At 44.6% G+C, this 23,915-nt stretch overlaps 1 protein-coding gene across 1 annotated transcript in view; it reads left to right on the top strand.

Annotated features, from left to right (window-relative positions):
• The window catches only part of Vipr2 (vasoactive intestinal peptide receptor 2), a 66,253-nt gene extending 42,638 nt beyond the window's left edge, over positions 1–23,615 (top strand). The window contains exons 5-13 of the mRNA XM_052184849.1: positions 357–454; positions 6,661–6,802; positions 12,796–12,946; positions 14,658–14,718; positions 16,010–16,079; positions 16,484–16,575; positions 20,150–20,279; positions 20,346–20,387; positions 21,488–23,615. Coding sequence (XP_052040809.1) covers positions 357–454; positions 6,661–6,802; positions 12,796–12,946; positions 14,658–14,718; positions 16,010–16,079; positions 16,484–16,575; positions 20,150–20,279; positions 20,346–20,387; positions 21,488–21,661 — 960 coding nt within the window. The 3' untranslated portion in view covers positions 21,662–23,615. The remainder of the gene's footprint in view (positions 1–356; positions 455–6,660; positions 6,803–12,795; positions 12,947–14,657; positions 14,719–16,009; positions 16,080–16,483; positions 16,576–20,149; positions 20,280–20,345; positions 20,388–21,487) is intronic.
• Positions 23,616–23,915: the final 300 nt, after the last annotated feature.

Raw genomic sequence — 23,915 nt, 5'->3', positions numbered from 1 at the left:
GAAGACTGTTCCATTTCTACTCCATCGGGGACCCCATCAGTTCCATTCATCTCATCCTTCCTTTGTCTTGGCCCTAATGGTAGCCAATACAGTTCCTTTGAACAATTTTTTTAACAGAACTCGTTCACTCACTTGTAGTGGCTTGTAAGAGAAGACAGATGTTCAAATAGTGAAGGTCCTTCTGGGCTCAAGATGGAGGTAGAATTATAAAATGGCCCTGTCTCCTGTCTTCCAGCACTTGGCATTCAAGAGAGAGAGGGAGTTCTTTGTGACTGAGATCTCAAAATGTTCTGTGCCCCATGCATTTGGCTAGCAGCTTACGCATGTGTTGTTTCCCTTTTTTTATTTCTTTGTAGATCTCGTTTTATATTCTGGTGAAGGCCATTTATACCTTGGGCTACAGTGTTTCTCTGATGTCTCTTACAACAGGAAGCATAATTATCTGCCTCTTCAGGTAAGGAACAAGATAATAAGCAATTCTGCAACGATTATGATAAAAGCAAACTTCCCTATAGGTTGTTCGATAACTTAGAGGTTTAGACTCTTGACTCTCTGTTTACAAAGCTAGAGAGAACCCTTGGGACTAGAAAGATAGATCAGCATTTAAAAGCATTTGCTGTTGGACAACACTAGGATTAAGTTCCCTACATCCATATTGTGTCACATGGTCATCTGTAACTCCAGTTACAAGGAATCTCTTGCTTTTCTGGCCTCTGTGGGCTTCCACACACACATTGTACACATAAACTCACTCAGTTACACATACACAGGGTAGATAGATAGATAGATGATAGATAGATAGATAGATAGATACATACATACATGATAAATAGATACATAGATAGAGAAATAGATAGATAGATAGATAGATAGATAGATGATAGATAGAAAGATACATACATACACAGATGATAAATAGATACATAGATAGAGAGATAGATAATAGACAGAAAGATAGATGAGTAAATAAGTAAATAAATAGCACTCTTGAAGAAAGGTAGCATGTTGACATTAAACATTTTGCATTTCTTATGTAAACAGGTAATGCTGCTTTTCAGCTCAACTCTCTGCCTCTGTGTCTCTGTTCTCTCTCTCTCTCTCTCTCTCTCTCTCTCTCTCTCTCTCTCTCTCTCTCTCTCTCTCTCTAGCAGTACATTCTACAAATCTGGTTAACGGTGCTGCCATTTATGGAGTTTGATCTACTGTTGCACATCTCTTTCATTCTTGAGATCAGAGAGATTTGTAGGAGCAGGAGTTTCAGGTTGTTTTCTTCTTAAAGATGATTTTAATGTATTCTTTGAAACTTCGTGTATAGATAAAGTGCATTTTACTTATATCCAATACCCCTCCAACCTCCGATTCACTACCACATACCACACCCTCTTTAATGAGGGTGTGCTAATGTCTTAGTCAGAGTTTCTTTCTTTTTTTGTTTGTTTGTTTTGTTTTGTTTTCTCGAAACAGGGTTTCTCTGTGTAGCCCTGGCTGTCCTGGAACCCACTCTGTAGACCAGGCTGGCCTCAAACTCAGAAATCCATCTGCCTCTGCCTCCAAACTGCTGGGATTAAAGGCATGCGCTATCACTTCCCGGCTTAGTCAGGGTTTCTATTCCTGCACAAAACATCTTGACCAAAAAGCAAGTTCGGGAGGAAAGGGTTTATTGGGCGTACATTTCCACATTGCTATTCATCACTAAAGGAAGTCAGAACTGGAACTCAAGCAAGCCAGGAAGCAGGAGCTGATGCATAGGCCATGGAGGAATGTTTCTTATTGACTTGCTTCCTCTCGCTTGCTCAGCCTGCTCTCTTACAGAACCCAAGAATACCAGCCCAGAGATGGTACCACCCACAAGGGGCCATCCCTCCTTGATCACTAACTGAGAAAATGCCCCACAGATGGATCTCATGGAGGTACTTCCCCAACTGAAGCTCCTTTCTCTGTGATAACTCAAGCCTGTGTCAAGTTGACACACAAAACCTGCCAGTACAACTAGATAGTTTTTATTGTTAATTTGACACAATAGAGTCACTTATGAAGAAAAAGCCTCAATTAGATTGTTTGAATCAAATTAGTCAATTATCATATCTGTGGGGAATTATCTTAATTGTTGTTTGATGTGGGAAGTCATAGCCCACTGTGAGAAGCATAGGCAGGTGAGCCTGGGGTATATAAGAAAGTTAGGTGAGAAAGCTAGAGAAAGTGAGTATATAGCCAGCCCTTACCCCAGAGGCTTCTTTCTGCAGTGAATGTTGGTTAATACAGGGAATTGTGAATATTCAGAATGCAGGCAATAAGTGACTGTAGAGTGAAGTGGTATCTGGTGTGCTTTGTGTGCACTGTATGTGAACCTATTTGTGTGTGTGCACAAGTGTGCAAGAGCTCATGCATCTAGTGTTTCTCTCAATCATTCATCACTGTATTTTGAGATGGTTTCTTATGGAACATTGAGCTTACTGATCTAGCTAGACTGACTAGTCAGCAAGCCCCAAGTCTCAAGGATCCTCTAGCCTCTTCCTCCCTGGGGTTGTGCCTGACTTTTTCACTAGAGGATCTAACTTGGGTTCTAACGCTGAGTGCAGCAAACACTTCACCAACTAACCCATCATTCCTGCCTCCTCCTGTGATTTTTGACCATCTTTATATCTTCTCTATTCCCATGTTTGTGCAGTTTCAATTGTTTGGTGTTTTATGACATTTTAATTTTTTTGTATATTATAGACACTAGCTTCTACCATTAGTAAGGTTTTTCTTAAGCTTGGTGATGTGTACTTAATATGTCAAAGTTTTAAATTTTGATGGAGTCCACTTTGCCTATTTTTTCATTATGTTGCTTGTGGGTTTTGTATAACATTTAAAAGACCTTTGTCATATCCAAGGTCATGTTCTTCCAACCCAAAATAGTTTTATCCTCTGGCTCTTGTGTTTTGGTCACTGATTCATTTTCAGTTAGTTTTTCATATGCTATGAAATGGAAGAGTCTAGCTTTTTTTCTCTCACAATTCCTACCCAGTGGTTCAACACCAACAGTTTAAAAGACTATTAAATGTTCTTGGCTTCATCAAAAGGCAACTGGCCATAAATATGAATGTTTTAAGATTCTCGGTTTGATGTACTGAGCCATTTACAGAACCATACAGCTGGATCACCATAGTCTCCAGAAAATTTGGAATCCAGAGAGAGTTGTTCTACTTCTGTTCTTTTAAAATTTGTTCTGGCCATTTGAGAAACTTTGCAATCCCATGTTACTTTTCCATGAGAATCTCGGACCCCGTTATGCAATCAATGGGTAATATTCCATGTCTTTTGAGTTTTCTTTGTTTTTCTTCATCTATTTATTTTTCTGCTTCTGACATCTGACTTTTTCTGTAGAGACATGAACAAACATGTATTTAACACATAAATAGATGGAAATAAATAAGTAGGAACCTACACCTGACCAAAGTCCCTTTAAGTCCAAATTAGTGAACTAGTGAGTTAACTGGGGCTAATTACAACAGGTTACTTACAGAGACGTGGATGACTCAATAGCAATTGCATCACTGGAAAGCCCACTCAAGCATAAATGATAATTCAAAAAAGCTGAATCTTCTCAGTTCTCTTTCTCAACATGCAGGCTGATAAACAGGTTGGTGAGTCTCCTCTATTCAAAAGCTGTTACTGTTTGAGAAGTTTTCTTGTCAATATCATAAGTTTCAGAAACTTCCTAAGACTTGTGAGGTGTTTATTTCCTGAGCTTCATGTTTATTTCCTGGTAAGATTTGTTTACTTGCAGAGCCTTAATGACTTCACTCCAAGAGGAAGTATTTCCATTTCCAAATTACTACATAACAGCTTCTAACACTGGGTAATTTTCCTTGATCTTTAAATTTACTGGATCTCTCTTTTGACTGCCTAGATTTTCCTTGGCCATCTCTAGGGAATTTCTAAAGCCAGTTGCACATTTTAAATCCAACTTTTTTAGTTACTTCTTCAAATTTCATGTATTCATTGAAATTCTGTTTGTCGAACGATTGCTCTATTCACTCCGTTTTTTTGAACACATTCAAAGCAATTGGACTTAAGCCTTTGTCTACTAAGGCTACTTCATGTGGTTTTTTTTTTTTTTTAGCTTTGTATGATTTTTATAGAGAATGTTTTATTTCTTTCTTTTTCCTATTAGTCATCCAGTTTTCTTGCTTCTTTCAATGCATCATTATCTTTTTTTTTGAAATTGAACATTTTTAATAATATGAAGTGATAACTCTAGAAATCAAAATTTGTCTCTCAGTTTTGTTGTCCTTTGTTATGAGTTGTAGCTGTTCCTGTATTATTTATTCTATTTTGTTATTGTTGTAGTACTTGAGATTGAACTCAGGACCTTACAAATGCTAAACAAGTAATAGACTACTACTGAAGTGTAACCTAACCCTTTCCTTTACTTTTATTGTGAGACAGGGTCTGTCTGAAATACTCAAGTTGGCCCTGAAACCCCTCTTGGTTTCAGGCAAATCCTGAATTTACAACCTTCATGTTTCATGCCTCTGAGTACCTGGTATAACAGCTTTGTGCTACTAGACCCAACTTGTAATCATTTATTTAGTAACTTTTCTAAACTTTTCTGTTTCATAGAGATTGCATTGCCCCTGTTGGTCTCTGAAGCCTATATACTGTTAGCTAGCAGTCAGTCACTTACTGATGGAAATTTCCTTAGACATCCACAGTCAGAGGAGAAACACAGGAAAAAAAGAAAACATATTCCCCAGATGGGGAGTCTGGCTGGGTTAGAAGCACTCCTCTAATGCTTGGACTGGCTGTTTACCACTCTGCTTTAACTTCATTTTGCTTGTGCGAAATAGCAGTAAAAGCTCTTTGGGAGCACATGACCTGCCCAGACCATGTATGCAGGTTTCTAAGTTCCTCTCTATATATGAGAGGTTTTCAAAATCCTGCTTCCCAAGAGAGCCTCTGTCCTCAGCCTTTCTTCTCAGGCTCCAGATTGTCTGTCATTTGCCTCAACAGTTAATGGTGGCCTTAGGCAGCATCCAGAAACTTTGTGCCTTTCATCACCACTGCTGCTCAGGCTGAGTGGATTCTGGAAGATCACACCCGTTCAATGAACTTAAAAGTTTAAGAAAAAATTATTTTGTGTCTGTAGGTAATTCCTGAGACCACACGACAAATATGAGCTATGGTCTTCAGGATAGTGCTAAGCTGGGCATGTACCATAGGACAAGGCAAGGCTGGCCTACGGTGTGCTCACCTGGGCTGGGGGATTACATAGCTATCAAGCCGACTAATTTCCAGAGTTCCAACAGGATTAGTCTAAGTAGTTCTGCCAGGTTTCAGGGTTTCTTGGAAGTGCTGGACAAGGGCCCCATCCCACTGTTTTCCACTGGCTCCTTGTTGGAATTCTAATTCTAATTTCAGGTGACTAAATTTTGGAACGTTCTTGTTAAATTCAACAGACTCTCTCCACCACAGAAAACAGCATCTGCTGTTCATGACATAGCCTCATCTAATAGTTTTCCTCTTCATGTGCTGCTATGTTAGTAGTATGCCTTCACTTTAAATTCTAAGGCTCACCTACACTTATGTTATAAAGAAAAAAGAAAAAAGAAAAAAAACAACCTTACAACTAAAATAACATATTTCCACAAATAATTGAATATGATTTTCCACAATTATTTCTAGAACTCAGTCTCCAAAAATTAGCATATTAACATATGCTCCATTTATGCACAGAAAAGAAAATAACTATAACTGAATTAATCTACTAACTTACATCAGTGTCTCATTTGTGTGTAATACTAGAGGGTACTTACACCTGACACTGACATAGCGCATATAACACACACACACAAACACACACACACACACACACACACACACAAATACATATATGATGAGTATGTTAAAATGAAATACAACTCTACCAAGACAAGAATACAGTGTACAAACGAATAATGGTCCATGCTGCTCTTGCTTTTAACTTTAGAGTAATTAAAATACATAAAATTTTAAATCAGACCACATTTGGCCATATTTCAGTCTCATTTGTTCCTGTAGCTCACGGCTAATGATTGGTCTGCCCAAGTCCAGGATCATGAGAGAGTCAAAGGGCAAGTCAAAGCTTGTGTGGCCAAGAAAGATGGAAGACATCAAACAGTGCCCTTAGTGTGGATACAAAAAGGAGAAAGTTAACTTGTACAGAAGGCAGTTTCCCACATAATTCAGAAAATTATACATCATTGTAAAAGCCTTTGAGGCCAAGTTTCACCTGAGAAATGGGTAAGGTCACGGCTGTGACTCTGTCTCAGAGTAGATGCATCCGAGCATGAAGACCACAAGCTACAACAGAAGATAAGCATAATGGGGACCCCCCCCCCCCCGCATTCAGCTACACAGCCTGCGTCCTGAAACGTATGGGGAAAACAGACACAGTTGACTGCAGGCTCACAGCAGCTTCTGGGTGGCTTTTGCATTATTTATTCATACTGACCTCCAATAAATACTGACCTAAGAAATAAAAGGAGAGCACATGTGCCAAGATATGTATCATGATGCAAACTGGAAACGAACAAAAACAACTGTAATAATGGAAGTTAAATAAATGGTAAACTTCATGAGAGGAAAGACCATAGGTGATCATTAAACATCAGTTTCTGACTCTCCCCGCTTCAGGAAGCTGCACTGCACAAGGAACTACATCCACCTGAATCTGTTCCTCTCCTTCATGCTGAGAGCCATCTCTGTGCTGGTCAAGGACAGCGTGCTCTACTCCAGCTCAGGTACACTGCGCTGCCACGATCAGCCGGCCTCCTGGGTAAGACTATCCTAAGGGCAAGATCCCTGTGTTCAGGGGAGGCCCTAGTACCCACCAACCTCTTCGCTCTCAAAGGGGCACAGGATCATAGTCCTTCTCAAGCCTGAGCAATGGAAAGAGGCTGGATGGGTCCAGGCCTGTGTCAGCAGGCAAGACCAGGATGTCCACTGGTGTCTAGCCACTGTGTGGAGCTGGGAAATTAAAAGACTCTAGGCCCTGGTGCCCAATGCTGAAATGAGAATAGCAGGAACACATGAGAAATCCTTTTGTAGATGAGCATACACATTAGTCTAAATCTTCCTAGAAAAAAATCAACTCACATGGTATATAAACCCCAGGCAGTGCCTGTGGGAAATGTGCTTGGTAGAGCTTTGATACAAGAACAGACACGGCTGATTAGTTTCTGCAACACAGCATGGGTTCTCCCACGTGCCTGGCTGGTCTGCCTTGGCTCTGTTTGTGGGGGATAACAGTGGTAATTTATCACCTATGCAAGTCAATTGGACAGGTATTTGAGAGCCTTCTACATGGAAGTCTTCCCAGGGATGTTCCACATTTGGGGATTTGGTGTAGTTCCTGATCTGGGGTTCTCAGTAATTTAAAGAGACAGGACACTAAACTGCCCCACCTCCCCACCCCCACTGCATGTGAGTAGAATTCATTGCTAATATCAAGTTTGGCCTGAAGAGAGTTTAATTAGCTTAGTTTTGACACAGCATAGTGCCTTGTAGCTGTATAGCATGTCTGCTATGACTAGCCCTCATCATCTACCTACACATACGTGCATTCTCCACACTCATGATATAGAAGTGGGCTTTAAAAGAGATCTGTTACAATAGCAAGGTCAACAACAGGATCCACCACCTGAAAAATTCTGCCCCTGGGCATACCTTGCTATCTCTGAAGCTCTAGTCCTGAGCTGAGGGTGTAAGCATGCCCTTAGTAGAGATGAACACTGAGGTATTGCAGATCAGTGCCCAGAGCTGCCCTTAGCAGAGATGAACACTGAGGTATTACAGATCAGTGCCCAGAGCTGCCCTTTGAGGCTTTGATTATTTAGCTCTTTCTTAAAGAAAATGATCCTCAGAGACACCCAGTACCCACCTCTATCTGAAGCATCCCTGCTTAAATCTACCTTGATGAGACCCCAAACACCTGAACCCTCCATGTGGAGGGGCAGAGAGAAGGCAGCAGGCACCCCTGAAATAGAAAAGGGTAGAGCAGCAGAACCATCCAACCCACCCTCTTCATGATGCCAGAGCCTGCATGGGAGTCTCCACCTCACACTCCAGTGTTGAGTTCCTTGTAGCAACAGTCTGTTTCCCTGCACCACTGTGAGTACTTGCTGAACCAGGATTTAGCCTGCATCACAAACGACAAGACTGGGCTGAGGAAATCCTGCAGTTTTCCCAAGGTGCTGAAGATCCACCCTGAGTATGGCTTCTCCCCCAAGGTCAGACACCACCCAGCATATCCAGGCTAGTGCCAAAGGCTGGGGTGAAAGCTGAAAATAGAGACAGGTTCCCTGAGCCTGTGTCCCAAGCTATTTTCTGGGGAATAGAGGATCCAGTACCTCTTCAAACACAGAGGAGGCACTCAGGAGGGACAAAGGTGCAAAGAGGGAGCCAAAGAAGAAAGCCAGAACCCAGCATGGAGGGGAGAGGGGAGGAAGTGCTGTCCGAAGAATGATAAAGTTATGAACACATTAGCAAAATAGAGTCAGGTTGCAGAATGAGCCATAGGAAACCTTTCTCCTTCCAAACTCCATTTTTTCCATTTTATTCCTGGATGTATTTCACTAAACCAACATTACTCTCCCAAGCAACCCACCAGAAACGTTCCCCACAATGTGACAAATTGCTTTTTCCAGGCAGCAGAACGATTCCACACATGAAGAGGCCTCTTCCTGGCCAGGGAAGGCTGGCAGAACAACTCTTCCATGTGGCCAGAGGCTACACAGGTCCCTCAACTTCTGGCAGCTTCCATACGGCAAAGCAGTTTATCACTGGAGATCGGAACAGATTTTTCTAGAGGTCTGCAGATAAGAATCCTGAGTGCTGCCTGTCTGGATGAGGGAAGTGGATACGCCACAATCCCAAACATTACATCAAGTCCCAGACAGCCATCTAGACAGGAACAGGCTCTGTTTGACTGCCGAATGTCTAAGGGAACGAGGGGATAGCAGACCAAAGGTCCAGGCTGGAGGTCTGGCTAGGGGTCTTCATCCCACACAATTGGTGTCAGAATGAAAGAGGAAAAAGAGCAGAAACAGTGAATGAGTTTGCACACATACATATGCAGAGCATATATAAAAACCTGTACACGAACAGACATTCACAAAATTTTTTACACATTCACAAAATGCACATATACAAGACATTGATCAAATACATGTATGTCTGCATGCACATATACACATGTACCTCAGACACATGAGTATGCACATGTGTATATACTCAAATGTAGACTCCCAGACAGAGCTTTGGTCTCTCAGGATCCTACTAATGATCTGTCTGGCCTTGTTCATTCTTCCATGCTGTGCTTTTACTGACCTAGCAGGGCAACAGCAGACCCCCCACACACACACACACACACTAGACACCAGTGCTGTGTGATTCTGTGAGCAATATTGTGGATGGTGAGGTCAGAAGAAGATTCCTTGTTGCTCAGGCCTCTGGTCCTCACAGGTTGCACTTGTTACCAATGAGCTAAGGGACAGAGATGAGAAGTGGCATTTCTGGTGCTATTTGGCAAGAACATGGAATCATTATAAGCGTCCTTCTGCACCTTCTCCTATATAGATGTCCTCAACTCAACCATGCCCTGTTGTCTGCCATCAACATCATGTCATGACCACCACATGGTGCAGCATGATTCATCTGACTAGTTCCCCATCACAGGCACCATCTTGGTTTTGCCCATTGCTGTCCTAACTCCAGGTGTTCTCTTCCACACACTGATGTGTTCCTATTTCTGTGAGGTGGAACTCACAGGTGAAACAGTCAACTCAAAGCATCCTAGCAACCTGAGCAGACACAACAGCACAGACTGCTTCTTACTGTTCTGGAAGCCAAAGGTCCAGGATCAAAGCCCTGCCAGTTTGGCGTCTCATGAGAGTCATAGAGAAAGAACCTGCTTCTCAACCACATCCTCATCTCCTAGCTTCTCTCATGACCAGGTTACCCACCAAAACCCCTTCTTGTACCATCACCTGGGGCTAGTGCCATGCAAAGGGCAGATGTATTTTAAACTGTAAGCAAATTAATTGATTGCTTTTAGAGAGGCACTAGGAGGACTACGACATGAAACGCTCTCCTTGGTACCTGGTGTGTCCTTTTCAAAGGCACTGCCAAGAGCAGCCATCCTTATGGGATTCTCCCCACCTCCCAAAACATGGTCTTATCTTCCCTGGACAAGTTTGTCTATATTGTTGCCTGCTGAAAGGAGCATTTTATGTTTCTGTTGCAAATATGTTTCCATATTTACCACTTGTCAGTTGCAGTTTGGTGGTCTTCTACTTCTTAGAAGTTGTCAGTGTTTTTGTATACTGGAAATTTGTTTTCAGTGATTTTGTCTACTCGAAATTTTCTCCCAGCCTTTTAGCATTACATTTTGTTTGGGTTTCAGGTTTCTTATTTTTATTAAGAGATATTTGTTCTCAATTTTGTTAATTTATGCCTTCAATGCACTTGTAGTTTACTCATTTTGTATTCTAAAGTAAGATAGTCTTTAACAAGTGTTGAAAAAGCAAGATACATTTAAACAGGTTATCACCTACCAGATTCATGTCTCAGAGATTTTGTGCTTTGTTTCACTCACTTTCCCAATGAGTGATAACAAGTTACAAAATTGTGGATCTTTGTTTCCTTGTTTTTTGCAGGGCTGGGTGGTTGCAGCATTTATGTGCAGATCCCATGCTAAGATCAGAAACTGTGGCACTGATGGAGAAGATGGACAGTAGTAGGAAGTCTCTGGTGTCTGACTGTCCCTAGAAACAGGAATCGTTCTGTACCTTATTTTAATTTGAGAAAAAGGAGGCAGAAAATCTTAAGACTATAGCTATGTGGAAGAGGCTGGGACATGGGTTGAGTTCAGCACATTGAGGGAAAGCCCCTCATAGTCATGGAAACATGGAAGGCCCTCTGGAAAGGCTTCCATGTTTCCTGTGTGTGATATAAAATATATAATCAGCATATTTAAACCTTCGGTCTCCTTTCATATAACCAGGTATTCAATCGGGATTTTAGCTTTGTACATAATTAGGAAACTGCTGCTTTTAACGGAAAAAGAATATTACTTTCAACTCCATTCTCATTTACCTGTCTATAAATATGCACACCTACAAATATATACAATAAATATACATGTGTGCAGATCCTTGTATTATGGATACAAGATGGGATATAATATGTGGGATGGATATGTTTTATGTATAGGATGGGTATATATTCAATATATACATGTGATATATATTCATATATGTGAATATAAGTATATAATATACACATTCATATATGTGTGATATGTTTATACATGTGATATGGGTGAATACATGTATGTGGGATGGGTATAGTTACAATGCATGGGCATAAATGAAAAAGATTCTAAGAGTAGGTATTTAAATTTTGAGCCAGGCAGTGGTGGCACACACCTTTAATCCCAGCACTTGGGAGGCAGCAGCAGGCAGATTCCTGAGTTCAAGGCCAACCTGGTCTACAGAGTGAGTTCCAGGACAGTCATGGCTACACAGGGAAACCCTGTCTCTAAAAACCAAAGGAAAAAAAATGTGCAATCAATTAGAGTTGGAAATAAAGTGTAAAACAAGAGAAATATAGCAAATAAACTATTTTTCCTAGGAGTTTTTAAATGATCTTCAATGGAGGGAAAATTACATATTAAATTAAAGGTTGTCAATTTTTTTAAAGTCTAGGAACCTAACTTTGGCCCATTATTTTTTCTCCCAAAATCTCTATCATCTCTTAAGGATATGATCACGGTCTGCCATCCTTTTCCAGTGTTAATCCTTTATTAAGATGTAGGGGTTGAGGTCAGGTAGCTGCAGGTTCACTTGGCAGAGCCTACCCTTCCCCCAGCATCAGACACTGACAACCTCCCAGATATCCTGAGAAATGTCCCTGCAAGTACTTCAAGTGTCCATAGCGTTGTTCTGGCTAGTTAAATGTCAACTCAACACAAGCTAGAGTCATTGGGCAAGAGAAAATCTCAGTTGATAAAATTCCCCTGCCAGACTGGCCTGTTGAGGAAATAACTCCATCAAATTGGCCTGTGGGTATTTTCTTGATCCATGACTGATGTAGAAGTGTTCTGTTCCCTGGCTGAGCACACCATGGGGAGCAAGCAGTTAAGCAGCACTCCTCATGGCTTCTGCTTCAGCTCCTGCCTCCAGCTTCCTGCCCTGACTTCCCTCAGTGAGGAAGTGTGACTTGAGAGTTGTAAGATAAGATTAATCCTTTTCTCCCTAAACTGCTTTTAGTCATGGTGTTTCATCACAGCAGTAAGTCCTAAAACAAGTATTCCGCCCTCCGTCACTTTAGCCAGCACATGCTCTGCACTACCTCTTGGGTGGGCAGTGGAGGAAATACTGAAGTAAAGACATGTCAGAGCAGCCAGGAGTAACACAGCAGGAAGGAGGACTGAGGAGGAGGAGGAGTAAGAGGAGGAGGACAAAGAGGAGGAATGTCTGAGCCTGGTGCTAAGGAAGATAGCCAACAACTGGCTCCCAGGAACTCCCTGCCTATACTCATCACTTCAGAGAATCAGAGGCTCCCTGCAGATGGTCCCTGGCATTATATATACAAAGGGCTGTGCCTCAGTATAACACATTTTTGGCCTCTGCCAGGCCAAGATATTAACAACGTCTGTCCAAGTCAGCACACTGGCTTTGCTTTACAACTTATCCAAACAGAGAGCTGCCCCGCCTACCATAACTATTTTTACCAACTGGCACATTCTCTCACTGTCTCTGGCTCCAGGTCGGCTGCAAGCTCAGCCTGGTATTCTTCCAGTACTGTATCATGGCGAACTTCTACTGGCTTCTGGTGGAGGGTCTCTACCTGCACACACTCCTGGTAGCCATCCTTCCTCCCAGCAGGTGCTTCCTGGCCTACCTTCTGATTGGATGGGGTAAGGGTTTTGTATTCTCCATCTTGATTCCCATCTCATTTGGCCAAAATATGTAGGTTTTTGCTCAAAACCCTACTCTAGGGGTATACCCCTTGGTCACCTTGGGTGCATTGAGGGTTCCGTTGATGTTAGCAATGAGCTGGGAATTTTTATCTTTTTTTATTGGATATTTTCTTTATTTACATTTCAAATGTTATCCCCTTTCCCTGTTTCCTCTCCAGATCCATCCCATCCCCCTCCCCTGCTTCTATGAGGGTTCTCCCCCACCCACCCACCCACCCACCCACTCCTGCCTCTCCGCCTGGCATTCCCCTACACTGGGGCATCGAGCCTTCACAGTACCAAGGGCCTCTCCTTCCACTGATGTACAATAAAACCATCCTCTGCTACATATGCAGCTGGAGTCATGGGTCCTTCCATGTGTACTCTGGTTGATGGTTTAGACCCTGGGAGCTCTGGGTGATCTGGTTGGTTGATATTGTTGTTCTTCCTATGGTGTTGCAAACCCCTTCAGCAAGGAACTGGTTCTAAAGCCTTTAGAATTCAACTTCTGTTCGCATCCTCCTTACCTTAAAGAAAACAGCTGCTGATATGTGTGGGCCTGTGTACCAGAGGCTTTTCATGAAGATCTCTGGCCCATCCATGTGTGAGGGTCCAGGCAAAGGGGAGAGGGTGTGAGCAGGAAGCGAGGGTTGGCTCTACACCTCCACTGCTGCAGCTGGCTCCACCTCAGTCTCCACCATCTAAGTTGCTCCATGTCACCCTGCACAGAGTCAGGCCAGGCTGGGTCTATGAGGTTGATTAGCCCATGAGGAGTGCAGGGGAGCTTCAGGTGGCCTTTCAGGAGAGCAGACCTCTTCCCAAGCTGCAGTGTTACAGCTCTTAGGACAGAAGCTCTCAGACAATGGAGTAGTTCTCACACACCTTTATTCCTTTCTGATAGGATTCTTATAAACAGTTTTGGGGTGGGTCAGGGTCTGACAGCAGGTACTTCTCATTGGCTTGGTCTGAGAGCTTGGAGATACCTTATTTGCATGTGGGAAGACTTAGTGCTGATCCGACATAACTGATGGCCACAGACCTCTCTGCAGGGGATTGTGGGAAGCTGTAGCTACATGAAAGGAGCCAGGGTCCCAAGGGGGCATAGCCAAACACCTGCCATTCCTTGCCAGGCACCTGCTGGGTCACCAGGGTTTTAAGCCTGAGTTCGACCAGGGACCAGGCTGCCTATCACAGCTCCATCACCCTATAAATAAGTAGCAAAATATGTGTTCTCTCCTTTTTCCCAATCAGCTCATACCAGCAATGAAAAATCAGAGGAGCAGGCTGATGACACACCTACCTGCTGCCAGGAGGTACCTTCCTGCCTTTCCAGAGCAGGAAGGGATGAATGCTTGCATGACTTAGGGAGTAAAACACACAGCCCCTCAGACAACATGGAACCAATGAGCATGCCTCCTTCTTATTTGGCTCCCTGTCTTCAACAGATAGATTTCAGCCCTGTTCAGATTCTAAGCTTTCAGACATATTTGTCCTTGCTGTTTAATAAGGTATAAGTGCATACCTTCACATATTGATGAAGACATTCAGCTTCCATATGGTCCTTTGGTTGAAAATTCCTCTTTACCTGTCTGGTTTTTGAGTACCAGGTGTACAGGGGTGTTGCTTCTCATTGATGAGAATAAGCCAATCTGATGGGGTCTCTCCACAGGCATCCCCAGTGTGTGCATAGGTGCATGGACAGCAACTCGACTCTCTTTAGAAGACACAGGGTAAGTGCTATATGTGCATTCATGTCTGCAAAACAAGGCCTGCTGGTACTGATAGAATATCTGAGAGCTAAAGAAGCTTGCACCATTAGAGACAAAAGACTTCCAGCCAGTCAAGACATTTCTAGGCAACATTTAGCACCCCATGATTAGAAGACACGTGGATGGTCGTGGGCAAGACTCACTACGAGTTTCAATATTTAGAAGTGTTTAGAAATGAGAGGTGAAAGTTAAGCCATGCCCATATTTAGGTGAAATCGGAACAAGCCGGGCAGAATGAGTGATTCTTTGCATGAATCTTTGGTGTCCCCAAAAGAGTCAAGTAGAAATAAGCAGGTTTACTGGGAGGGGGCGGGGGGAGAGGGGATGCATTGAGATCAGGCTATGTCGCTGCCTAGATGGCCTCTGTGAGCTCCTCCTATGAGAGCTTCTGAGCCCAGAGGTAGTGACAGGCATCCCTGGCCTAGATGTGTCTCACAAAAGACCCCAGGGTATCAGCTGTCCACTGAAGAGCATCTCACTCTTAGGGGTTGGTCTAAGCCAATCCTTTTCTTTAGTCTGCAACTTTACACTGACTTCAAAAATGAAACCCCATCCAATCACCCCAGCAGTTGTTCCTCAGCTGGGTAAACTGGCCCAGCCACCCTTGGGTAAGCAGGACTGACAACTGAGGTGGTGTCAGCTGGAAGGCATTCTTCGCTCTGTGGTTTGGAGGTCCCAGAGCCAGCTCAACTGCCCATGTCACATTGCCAAACTGGCTGGGGCCCTAGGCCATGGAACTCTGCCCTTGCTGGGACAGCCAGCATCTACTGTGAGCTGTAGCCTTCCATAATCACACTTTTGCTGGAGATAATCCTTACTGAAAGTCAAGACCACTTCAATCACTCTGGAGGCACATTTTTAATTCTTTGAGACAGAGAAACAAACAATTTGGGGGAATGTGTTTTCAGAAGGAAGAAAATGGCCTTCATGACATCAAGAGAGATGAGAGCCCATGCCTTGAATTAACATCACAGCTTTGAGACTTACCAACCTGGAGCTACACTCTTTGCTACCTCACCATTAGCAGACTGACAGGTGACTCACCCAGGAAAGCCGCTTCACTCTACATGCAGGGCAGTTAGATCTAGATGGAGGTGACTGTGCAATCTGAGTCTGATTGGCGCATTGAGTGTAAGAGCCAAGAAGGGGGAAGCTACATGTGAGAATCAGTCCTCACCTGAATAAACAGTTCTGCCCAGAGCCTCATTTGTATGTTGAGTCAGAGTGACACCAGTTTCTTTCTCTCTAACAGTTGCTGGGACACAAACGACCACAGCATCCCCTGGTGGGTCATTCGGATGCCCATTCTAATTTCTATTGTAGTAAGTAGCTGCCTGTGGAGAGGCTATGCTCTGCCTTTCTTTTGTGTACCTGTACCATGCAGAGAGGGTAGCTACTTTGCTTCACTGTGTGAAAGTGTCTACCACCTTCCTATAGGGTCCCATCACCTCCAGGGATGATACCCAAGAAAGAGTAGACTCCAAGGCGATAAGACCAGAAGGATTCTAGGCTTGGCGGGGATTAAAATAGTCTGCTGCCCATTTCCACCTGCTCAGTTAACCACAACCTTATGCAGCAGTACCCTCAATGCCCACACGAGGTCCTCTTTGGTGCAGGGGGCAGACCTTGTTCCTGGGGTAGATGGTGACTAAATCCTATAGATGGGTGATCAGGGATAAGATTTAAAGGTGCTCACAGATCACACAGTCCTTTCTTGTCTCTGCAGGTCAACTTTGCCCTCTTCATCAGCATTGTAAGGATCTTACTTCAGAAGCTAACTTCTCCAGATGTTGGTGGCAATGACCAATCACAGTACAAGTGAGTATCTGCTTGTCTAGCATGAGAAATGTGCAGCAAAGTTCGTGTGGAGAGTAGGGCCTAATGCCAATCTGCAGAAGGTCCTCAAGGTACCTAGGTGGCCCTTTAAGGCTCAAACATGCATTGACACTGGAGTTTGCCAGCCCACCACTCAGAGGGGCCAAGAAGCCACAGTGATAGGGTGATGGTGCTAAAAATAAGCACATTGTCTCGTGTTTAGTCTCATGTATGCATGTAAGGTTCATCATGCATAGAGCCTTCATGTAAGGGTGCTCCTTAAATGTGTGTCCTTTCTCTGATATCACAGCTTGACATTTCCCTTTGACCACACACGTTGTTCTTCATGTTGTCTGTCCTCCCCACCAGACCTTGGGGCTGGTTCACACAAGCACAGCTGGCACTTTGCACCTAGACCTGCTTTTAGCAGTAATCTAACAAGACATGTATCACTTAGAAGGGCACAGCCTGGCGGTCATGGATGTCACCAGCTAATCTGTGATAATCCAACGAATCAGTAGTTACCCATAGTTTACAAAGAAAAAATAGATCCCAACTCAAGAGTGATATGGACATGAATTCAATGATGTTGTGTTCGGTACAGCTCAGGTGCCTGGGTTCAGATGACGATGTGCTGGCTAAGAGCTGTATTCCCCCTGGAATCAGAGATCAGCTCCCAGCCAGTTGGAAGTTACCACCTGCAGCAAGGCTGCTTTTCATGGAAGAAAAAAAATGCAGGTGATGTGGGTGCTGATCCAGCTGTATGGCTGAGCAGAGAGGGGTCTTCCCTGTATGCTGTCTCCTCTCCTATAAAATGGAATGGGTATTTGCCTGCTGGGTTTGAGAAACAACTGAAAGGCATTCAGTGCCTGGCACAGAAGAACAGAGAAAGAACTTGCTGGGCATGTAAGTCTCAGTTGTGTCATGCTGTGCACAAAATACAAGAAATAAGCCTCTCTTTGTGGAAGAACCCTGCCAGGCTACACATAACAAGGTATAAGCTGCCACATGGTGCCTGGTCGGAGATAATGGTTCTCATGCATCCCCTCTGCAGCCCTGGAAAGCAGGGCGGGCATTCTTGGTCGCCTTGCAATTGAATTTGGATTTTCGGCAAATCCTGTTTAGTGTGTGTGCTGACCTTTTCTCTGGACTCCTGGGGAGTGTTAGTTAAGAAGGTCTTGGGATGGATACTTTTATTTTGGAAACAATTATATAGGGTAATGAAGTCTGTGCTCTTCCAGGGTGATGAGAAAGGCAGAGGACTATGTTTCACCCCTTGGGTTGTAGCAAAGAAAGACTAAAGACCTTTCTCTCCCACAGGCTTTCCTAGGGACAGATGTGTAGATAGGTTGTGTAAATATCAGGACCTGGCAGCTTCCATATAATCTCAGCTAAAGGAGTTGTGCTCAGAAGCCCGGTGACCTTGAAGGTGTACATTTGCATGGCTGCAGCTGCAGTGACATCCTGTTGGTAGAGATGCTTACCACTTGCACCATGACTATTACAGAAAGTAACAGACTTCTGTGCAGGTTATCAAATGGGAAAAACCCTGTCCTTAATTCCCAACCCATAGGACCCAACATATGGAGGAAGATACACATCTCTAGAATTTGCATACCCTGTGTCTTACTTAGGGTTTCTATTGCTGTGATGAAACTTTATGACCAAAAAGCAAGTTAGGTAGGGAAGAGTTTATGTGACTTACATTTCCACAGCACTGTTCCTTATTGAAAGAACCCAGGACAGGAACTCAAATAGGGCAGGATCCTGGAGGCAGGAGTTGATGCAAAAGCCACGGAGGGTGCTGCTTACTGGCTTGCTCCTCATGGCTTGCTCATCCTGCTTTCTTATAGAACCCAGGACCATCATCCCAGGGGTAACCTCACTCACTGGGCTAGACACTTTTCCCCACTGATCACTAATTAAGAAAATGCCTTACAACTTGATCTTTTGGAAGCAGTTCCTCAATTGAGGGTCCCTCCTTTCAGATAACTCTAGCTTGTGTGGACTTGAAGAGGAAAACTTTAAAATAAGTGAGAGAAAGTTATTTTTTTCTCCTGTGGTAGAAGATGCCTTAGTTAGGGTTTTACTGCTGTGAACAGACACCATGACTAAAGCAACTCTTAAAAAGAACATTTAATTGGGGCTGGCTTACAGGTTCAGAGGTTCAGTCAATTATCATCAAAGCAGGAACATGGCAGCATCCAGATCGGCATGGTGCAGGAGGAGCTGAGAGTTCTACATCTTCATCTGGAGGCTGCTAGCAGAATACTGGCTTCCAGACAGCTAGGATGAGGGTCTTAAAAGCCATGTATACCAGTGACACACCTACTCCAAGAGGGCCATACCTTCTCATCCTGCCACTCCCTGGGCTGAGCATATACAAACCATCACAGAAGGTAATGAAAGGGAAAAGATGAACAGGAACCTGAAGGAGTCTCCTGCCTTCCCTAGCTGAATCTAAAGCAGATGGGCTGTGTGCTTAGTGAGAGTAAGAAGCCACGAGAGGGCTTCCATGTATCTGTGTACCCTCCAGGTGGCTGCTCAGATGAGCACTCACTCCTGAGCCCTTGAAGGCACCTGGGATGGTAAGCTAGCTACCTGGTCCCTAGTATGGGGCTAATAGAACAGGATAAGGGCAGCAGACATCACTAGGAACTTGGCAGAAATGCAGATTCTCAGGCTGTTGCCCAACTCTTCCTGTTCCAGAATTCTGAGGAGGCCTGGAATCTGAGCTGTGGCAAGGCCTCCACATGGTTTCAAGTCAGCAGAAGTCTAGGAAGCTTTGGCCAAGATAACTCAAATTCCAGGAAAAATTGATCCATAATGACTGATGCCCATATCAGTAATGGAAGACCCCCTATGCGTTCTGGGGATACTGCTGTCAATCCCCCCTTCCACCACCCCCCAGTTCTGAGAATGGAATCCAGGGTCCTGCTCCTAGTAGGCTTTGTCATTGAATAGCCCAGCCCCACCAGAATTATCTGTCCAAGAGTAGTGTGGCCCAGCAGTTGGCACTCGTGACAAAGGACAGTAAATTCCCTGAAAGCTGGTGAGCCACACAATATGCCCTATAAGAATCTCGTCTTCACAAGCAGACTTGCATGTCCATATTTGAAAATTCTGCCCAGGTGTGCAAAGAAGAGGGTTCACTGGCACACACACACACACAAAAAGAGTAATCATTTGTGTATTCCCTGACTGCTTCAGCATCTGAAATGTCTCATGATCTCAGGTGGGAAAAATGAGAAGCACAAGGTGTTAGGACTATAGGGCAGCTTCAGAAAGACCACACCAGGCCAAACAGTTCCACATGAGGTTTATTGAGAGAGGAAAGGGCAAGGTGGTGGCAGAAAGAGAAGGGGGTAAGAGCAAGAGAGGAGACTTCCTCTTATATATGGATGGTGATGTGGTCTTAGGTAAAGGTAGGAGGTGAGCCAAATGGATTCTGGGAATATGGTGGCTGTTGCCTTAGCAACAGGTGTGCAGGTCGCCCTGTTGCCTATGTGATATCATAGGTTTCGGAGGTCCTGATACCAACACAAGGTATCATATCATGTCCTTCTCCTTCTACTAGGAGGCTTGCCAAGTCCACACTGCTGCTAATCCCACTGTTTGGCGTCCACTACATGGTGTTTGCTGCCTTCCCTATTGGCATCTCCTCCACGTACCAGATCCTGTTTGAGTTATGTGTTGGTTCCTTCCAGGTAAGTATGGGAGGTGCTGTGGGTGCCGCAAACTGTGGGCAGCTCTGACACTCTGTCTCTTTGCAGGGCCTGGTGGTAGCAGTTCTATACTGCTTCCTGAACAGTGAGGTAAGTCCTTTGTCAACCAGAACTGGGCACTGACATTGGGTGAGGAGGTGTCCCCATCATCGACCTCTGCCCATCTATGGCCCCGTGCAACCAAGTCCAAACTCAATGCCCCTCTTAGCAAGACCTCCAGTCCTTCCAGCAAAATTGAGCCTCTGTCTTCTACCCAACTGCCTCTTCATGATCAACATAGTTATTTAGTTATTTAGTGTATATGAGTACTCTATCTGCATGTACACTTGCATGTCAGAAGAAGTCATCAGATTTCAGTATAGATGTTTATGAGCCACCATGTGGTTGGTGGGAATTGAAAACTCAGGACATCTGGAAGAGCAGACTCTTAACCTCTGAGCCATCTCTCTAACCCCTAGCTAGGGCCAGCATCTTATTCTTCAACCCAGAATTAAGTCCAAGAAGTTGTGGTGTTGATGGAGGGGGCTAGGCCTCATTAAGAGATACATCACTGTCCCAAGACACAGGAGAGCCTAGTTCTCCTTATGTAAACACTCCTTCCACGCACCTCCAGTCCTTAGAATCTACCCACCCTAGGTATTGCTGACTGTCTCTTGCCTGATAGCCAGCCCCTAAGGAAGGCTTTTACAGAGCCAACATCCCTGTCCCTTCCCAACACTTTCTTCACTCAGAGTCTTTTTAAAGGGGAAGACATTGATGAAGGTCCTACAGGATCTATGGGGCTGTGCTAAGGCAAGACATACTCTATACTAAATCAGACTCACCAATATCCATAAGGCCATACCCTTTTCTGTGCACCACCCCCATGTCCAGCCCAGTGCTACATCAATGTAGCCTACTGGTGTCTGGCATTCATATGCATCAAAGCTGGACCTATCTCCTCCAGCTCTTGTTCTGCCCCTGACCCCTGCACACTCACCCAACACTTTGCTGAGGCCTGAGGATTACTTCTCTCCAGGAGCCAGGACTGGGGGTGAGCCAGATCCCTCATCCTGTGGCTACTGGAAAAGAGCTCTAAAGCCACACCAGCTGTTTGTTATCTAGTGGTTGAATCCATGCTGCATGCTGCTTTGGAGGATTTTGAATCCCTACATTCCAAGCTAACTCTTCACTAACACCCTCATCCCCAGGTACAGTGTGAACTGAAAAGAAGATGGCGAGGCCTGTGCCTGGCCCAACCTGGGAGCCGGGACTACCGGCTGCACAGCTGGTCCATGTCCCGGAATGGCTCAGAAAGTGCCCTGCAGATACACCGTGGCTCCCGCACGCAGTCCTTCCTGCAGTCAGAGACCTCAGTCATTTAGCTCTTTCCCTCATACAGAGCTGACATTGCTGCTGGGTTTGACATATGTGTTCGCGGATTCCTCTGCTGCCCCAGTGTCTGGTGCCTTATTGGTTCAGCCCTGGTCCTTAACTCTGATCCTCATGTGTAACTTGATTGAAACACCAATTATTATTGTCAAACTCTAGCCTTTAAAGCCATCCTCTTCATAATGTGGCTGGGCCATATTCTACTTTCAAAGAGAGCAAGGAAGCCAGATGGCCCTGAACATCAAAACTGGATTATAGTACCTCTGAAGAGAACAAGGAGAAAGATTCCAGTTCCCCGTTACTTCCTGTCAGGGAGAATGAGGTCCAGAAACAGCTGAGTCTCACCACCCTGTGGCCCCCAATACATGCCTACAAATGTCTCTGAAATTCCTCCTCAATCTGTGGCATGCCATGGAAAGCAGCTGAGAGCAGCCTTCTCCTCCAAGAAGCTTCCTGGTCCCCCTGGCCATGATTTCTGTCCTGTGGGACTACATCTGGACAGTCACACCCTTGCCATTCCCTGGACCATCTGGTAGTGACCAAAGATAAGTCAAGGAGGGTATTCATGGTTCAGCAGCCAAGCTAGGAACTCATATCCTCCTGAGGCACTTAGCATCTGCTGCTTCCTACAAGTGGTGAGCAGCTCTGGATCCCAGGCCGGCTGTTGGCATGAAGGCCCTCATGACTTGTCCAATTCAGCCCAGGGTTGTTGTCTAGCCAATAGAAAACTGTTGCATTGTTAAAGAAAATCACCATCCTAAACATTGCATAAAAAGAGAATTATTTTATCAAAGTATAAAACAGCATCAAGTATTCCTACCCAATATTTGCCAATAACAATCCATATTTTTCTGATGTTATTTGCAACTGCGAGCAAGGTGACCTGAGGAAATGCTTGCTGTGATTGAAAAAGCAGCTGAAGACAGAGAGTGCCTTTCCCTGCAGTCCTCAGAGACCCTGGAAGACTATGCCGTGGTCCAGTGCAAGGACTGTAGGTTCTGGGCACAGTCTATGTAACTTCCCCCAACACACACACACACACACACACACACACACACACACACACCACACCACACCACACCACACCACACCACACCACACCACACCAAGGATAAGAGCTGTAAAATATTTTTCCTGTGGTTTCTGTGGCATGTAGACCCCGGCCAGTATGAATACCAATGATCTCAACTATCGTGCCAGAGCCAGAGGTCAGGAAATCACAAAAGTAGGGGCTCCACTTCAAGTATGTGGGGGCCTTAGTACAGCAGAGAAGTATCTAGAGACTAACTGAGGCCCTGTGGCCAGATATATGGCCTGAATGTCGGTCCCACAGAACTGCCCCTGGACTTTTGTCTCCATCAACGCTTGAAAAGCCTCCAGTTTGTCTGCAACTGCATGGGACAGACACCTCAGATGATCTAGAGAACACCACTACCCTGCTGCCTTCCAGGGCTACAAGGCTAGAGAACAGGTTGTGGGGAGCAAATGGCCTAAGTCAAGAAATGTGAAAAGATCTGTTGGCAGTGGCGATAGGTGGATGCCACAAGCCCTGGTGTCAGCCGCGCCTCTCTCTTCCTACAGAGCTCACTGCTTAATCAGCATTTCTGAAGATACACAGTTCTCCCAAATCTGAAAGAGTCCTATCAACAACTGGGTCTGACCCTGCCATGACCCCGAAGAGACATGTAGAACCTGTGAACACAAGCAGCCACTGATTACACATGGAACAGTCAGATGTACAGGGACACCATTCCCTCAGCCTAGCATGTGCTAATGCTAAATAAAGCTGGGTCTTCTCCCTGGTAAAGAGATGGGCTGATCACAAAGTGGCCACTGCTGGAACTCACCAGTAGCAGAGGTATAGTAACCATTGGCCAGCATGTGACCTTACATATTATATGTGGACTATCTACAAACACAAGAGTGGAACTGAAGCTGTGTATATACTGCAATAAACCTAATTTCATTCTGTGTGAGAGTCTGCTATGAATGATGCTGGGCCCTAGAGCACAGCCACCTACTGCTATACCCTTGAGCACCCTGACTCTGGACCGTGCTGCCTACAATTCCTCATAGAAGAAGTAGGGTCTGAGGTACCCAAGATGTATAAGCAGCAGCCATGAGGATGTGCCCAGCATACCTGACTATTCCTACCCTGCAGTCATAATCTGCTCCCTCAGCTCTACAGAACCTGAGCCTTTTCAACAGAGCAACCTGAAATGTGTGTGCATGTGTGTGTGTGTGCAT

The sequence above is a fragment of the Apodemus sylvaticus genome, chromosome 6 (genome assembly GCF_947179515.1).
Source record: "Apodemus sylvaticus chromosome 6, mApoSyl1.1, whole genome shotgun sequence".
Classification (NCBI taxonomy): domain Eukaryota; kingdom Metazoa; phylum Chordata; class Mammalia; order Rodentia; family Muridae; genus Apodemus; species Apodemus sylvaticus.
Note: the sequence above shows the minus strand (reverse complement) of the source record. Positions and strands in the feature narration are given on the sequence as shown.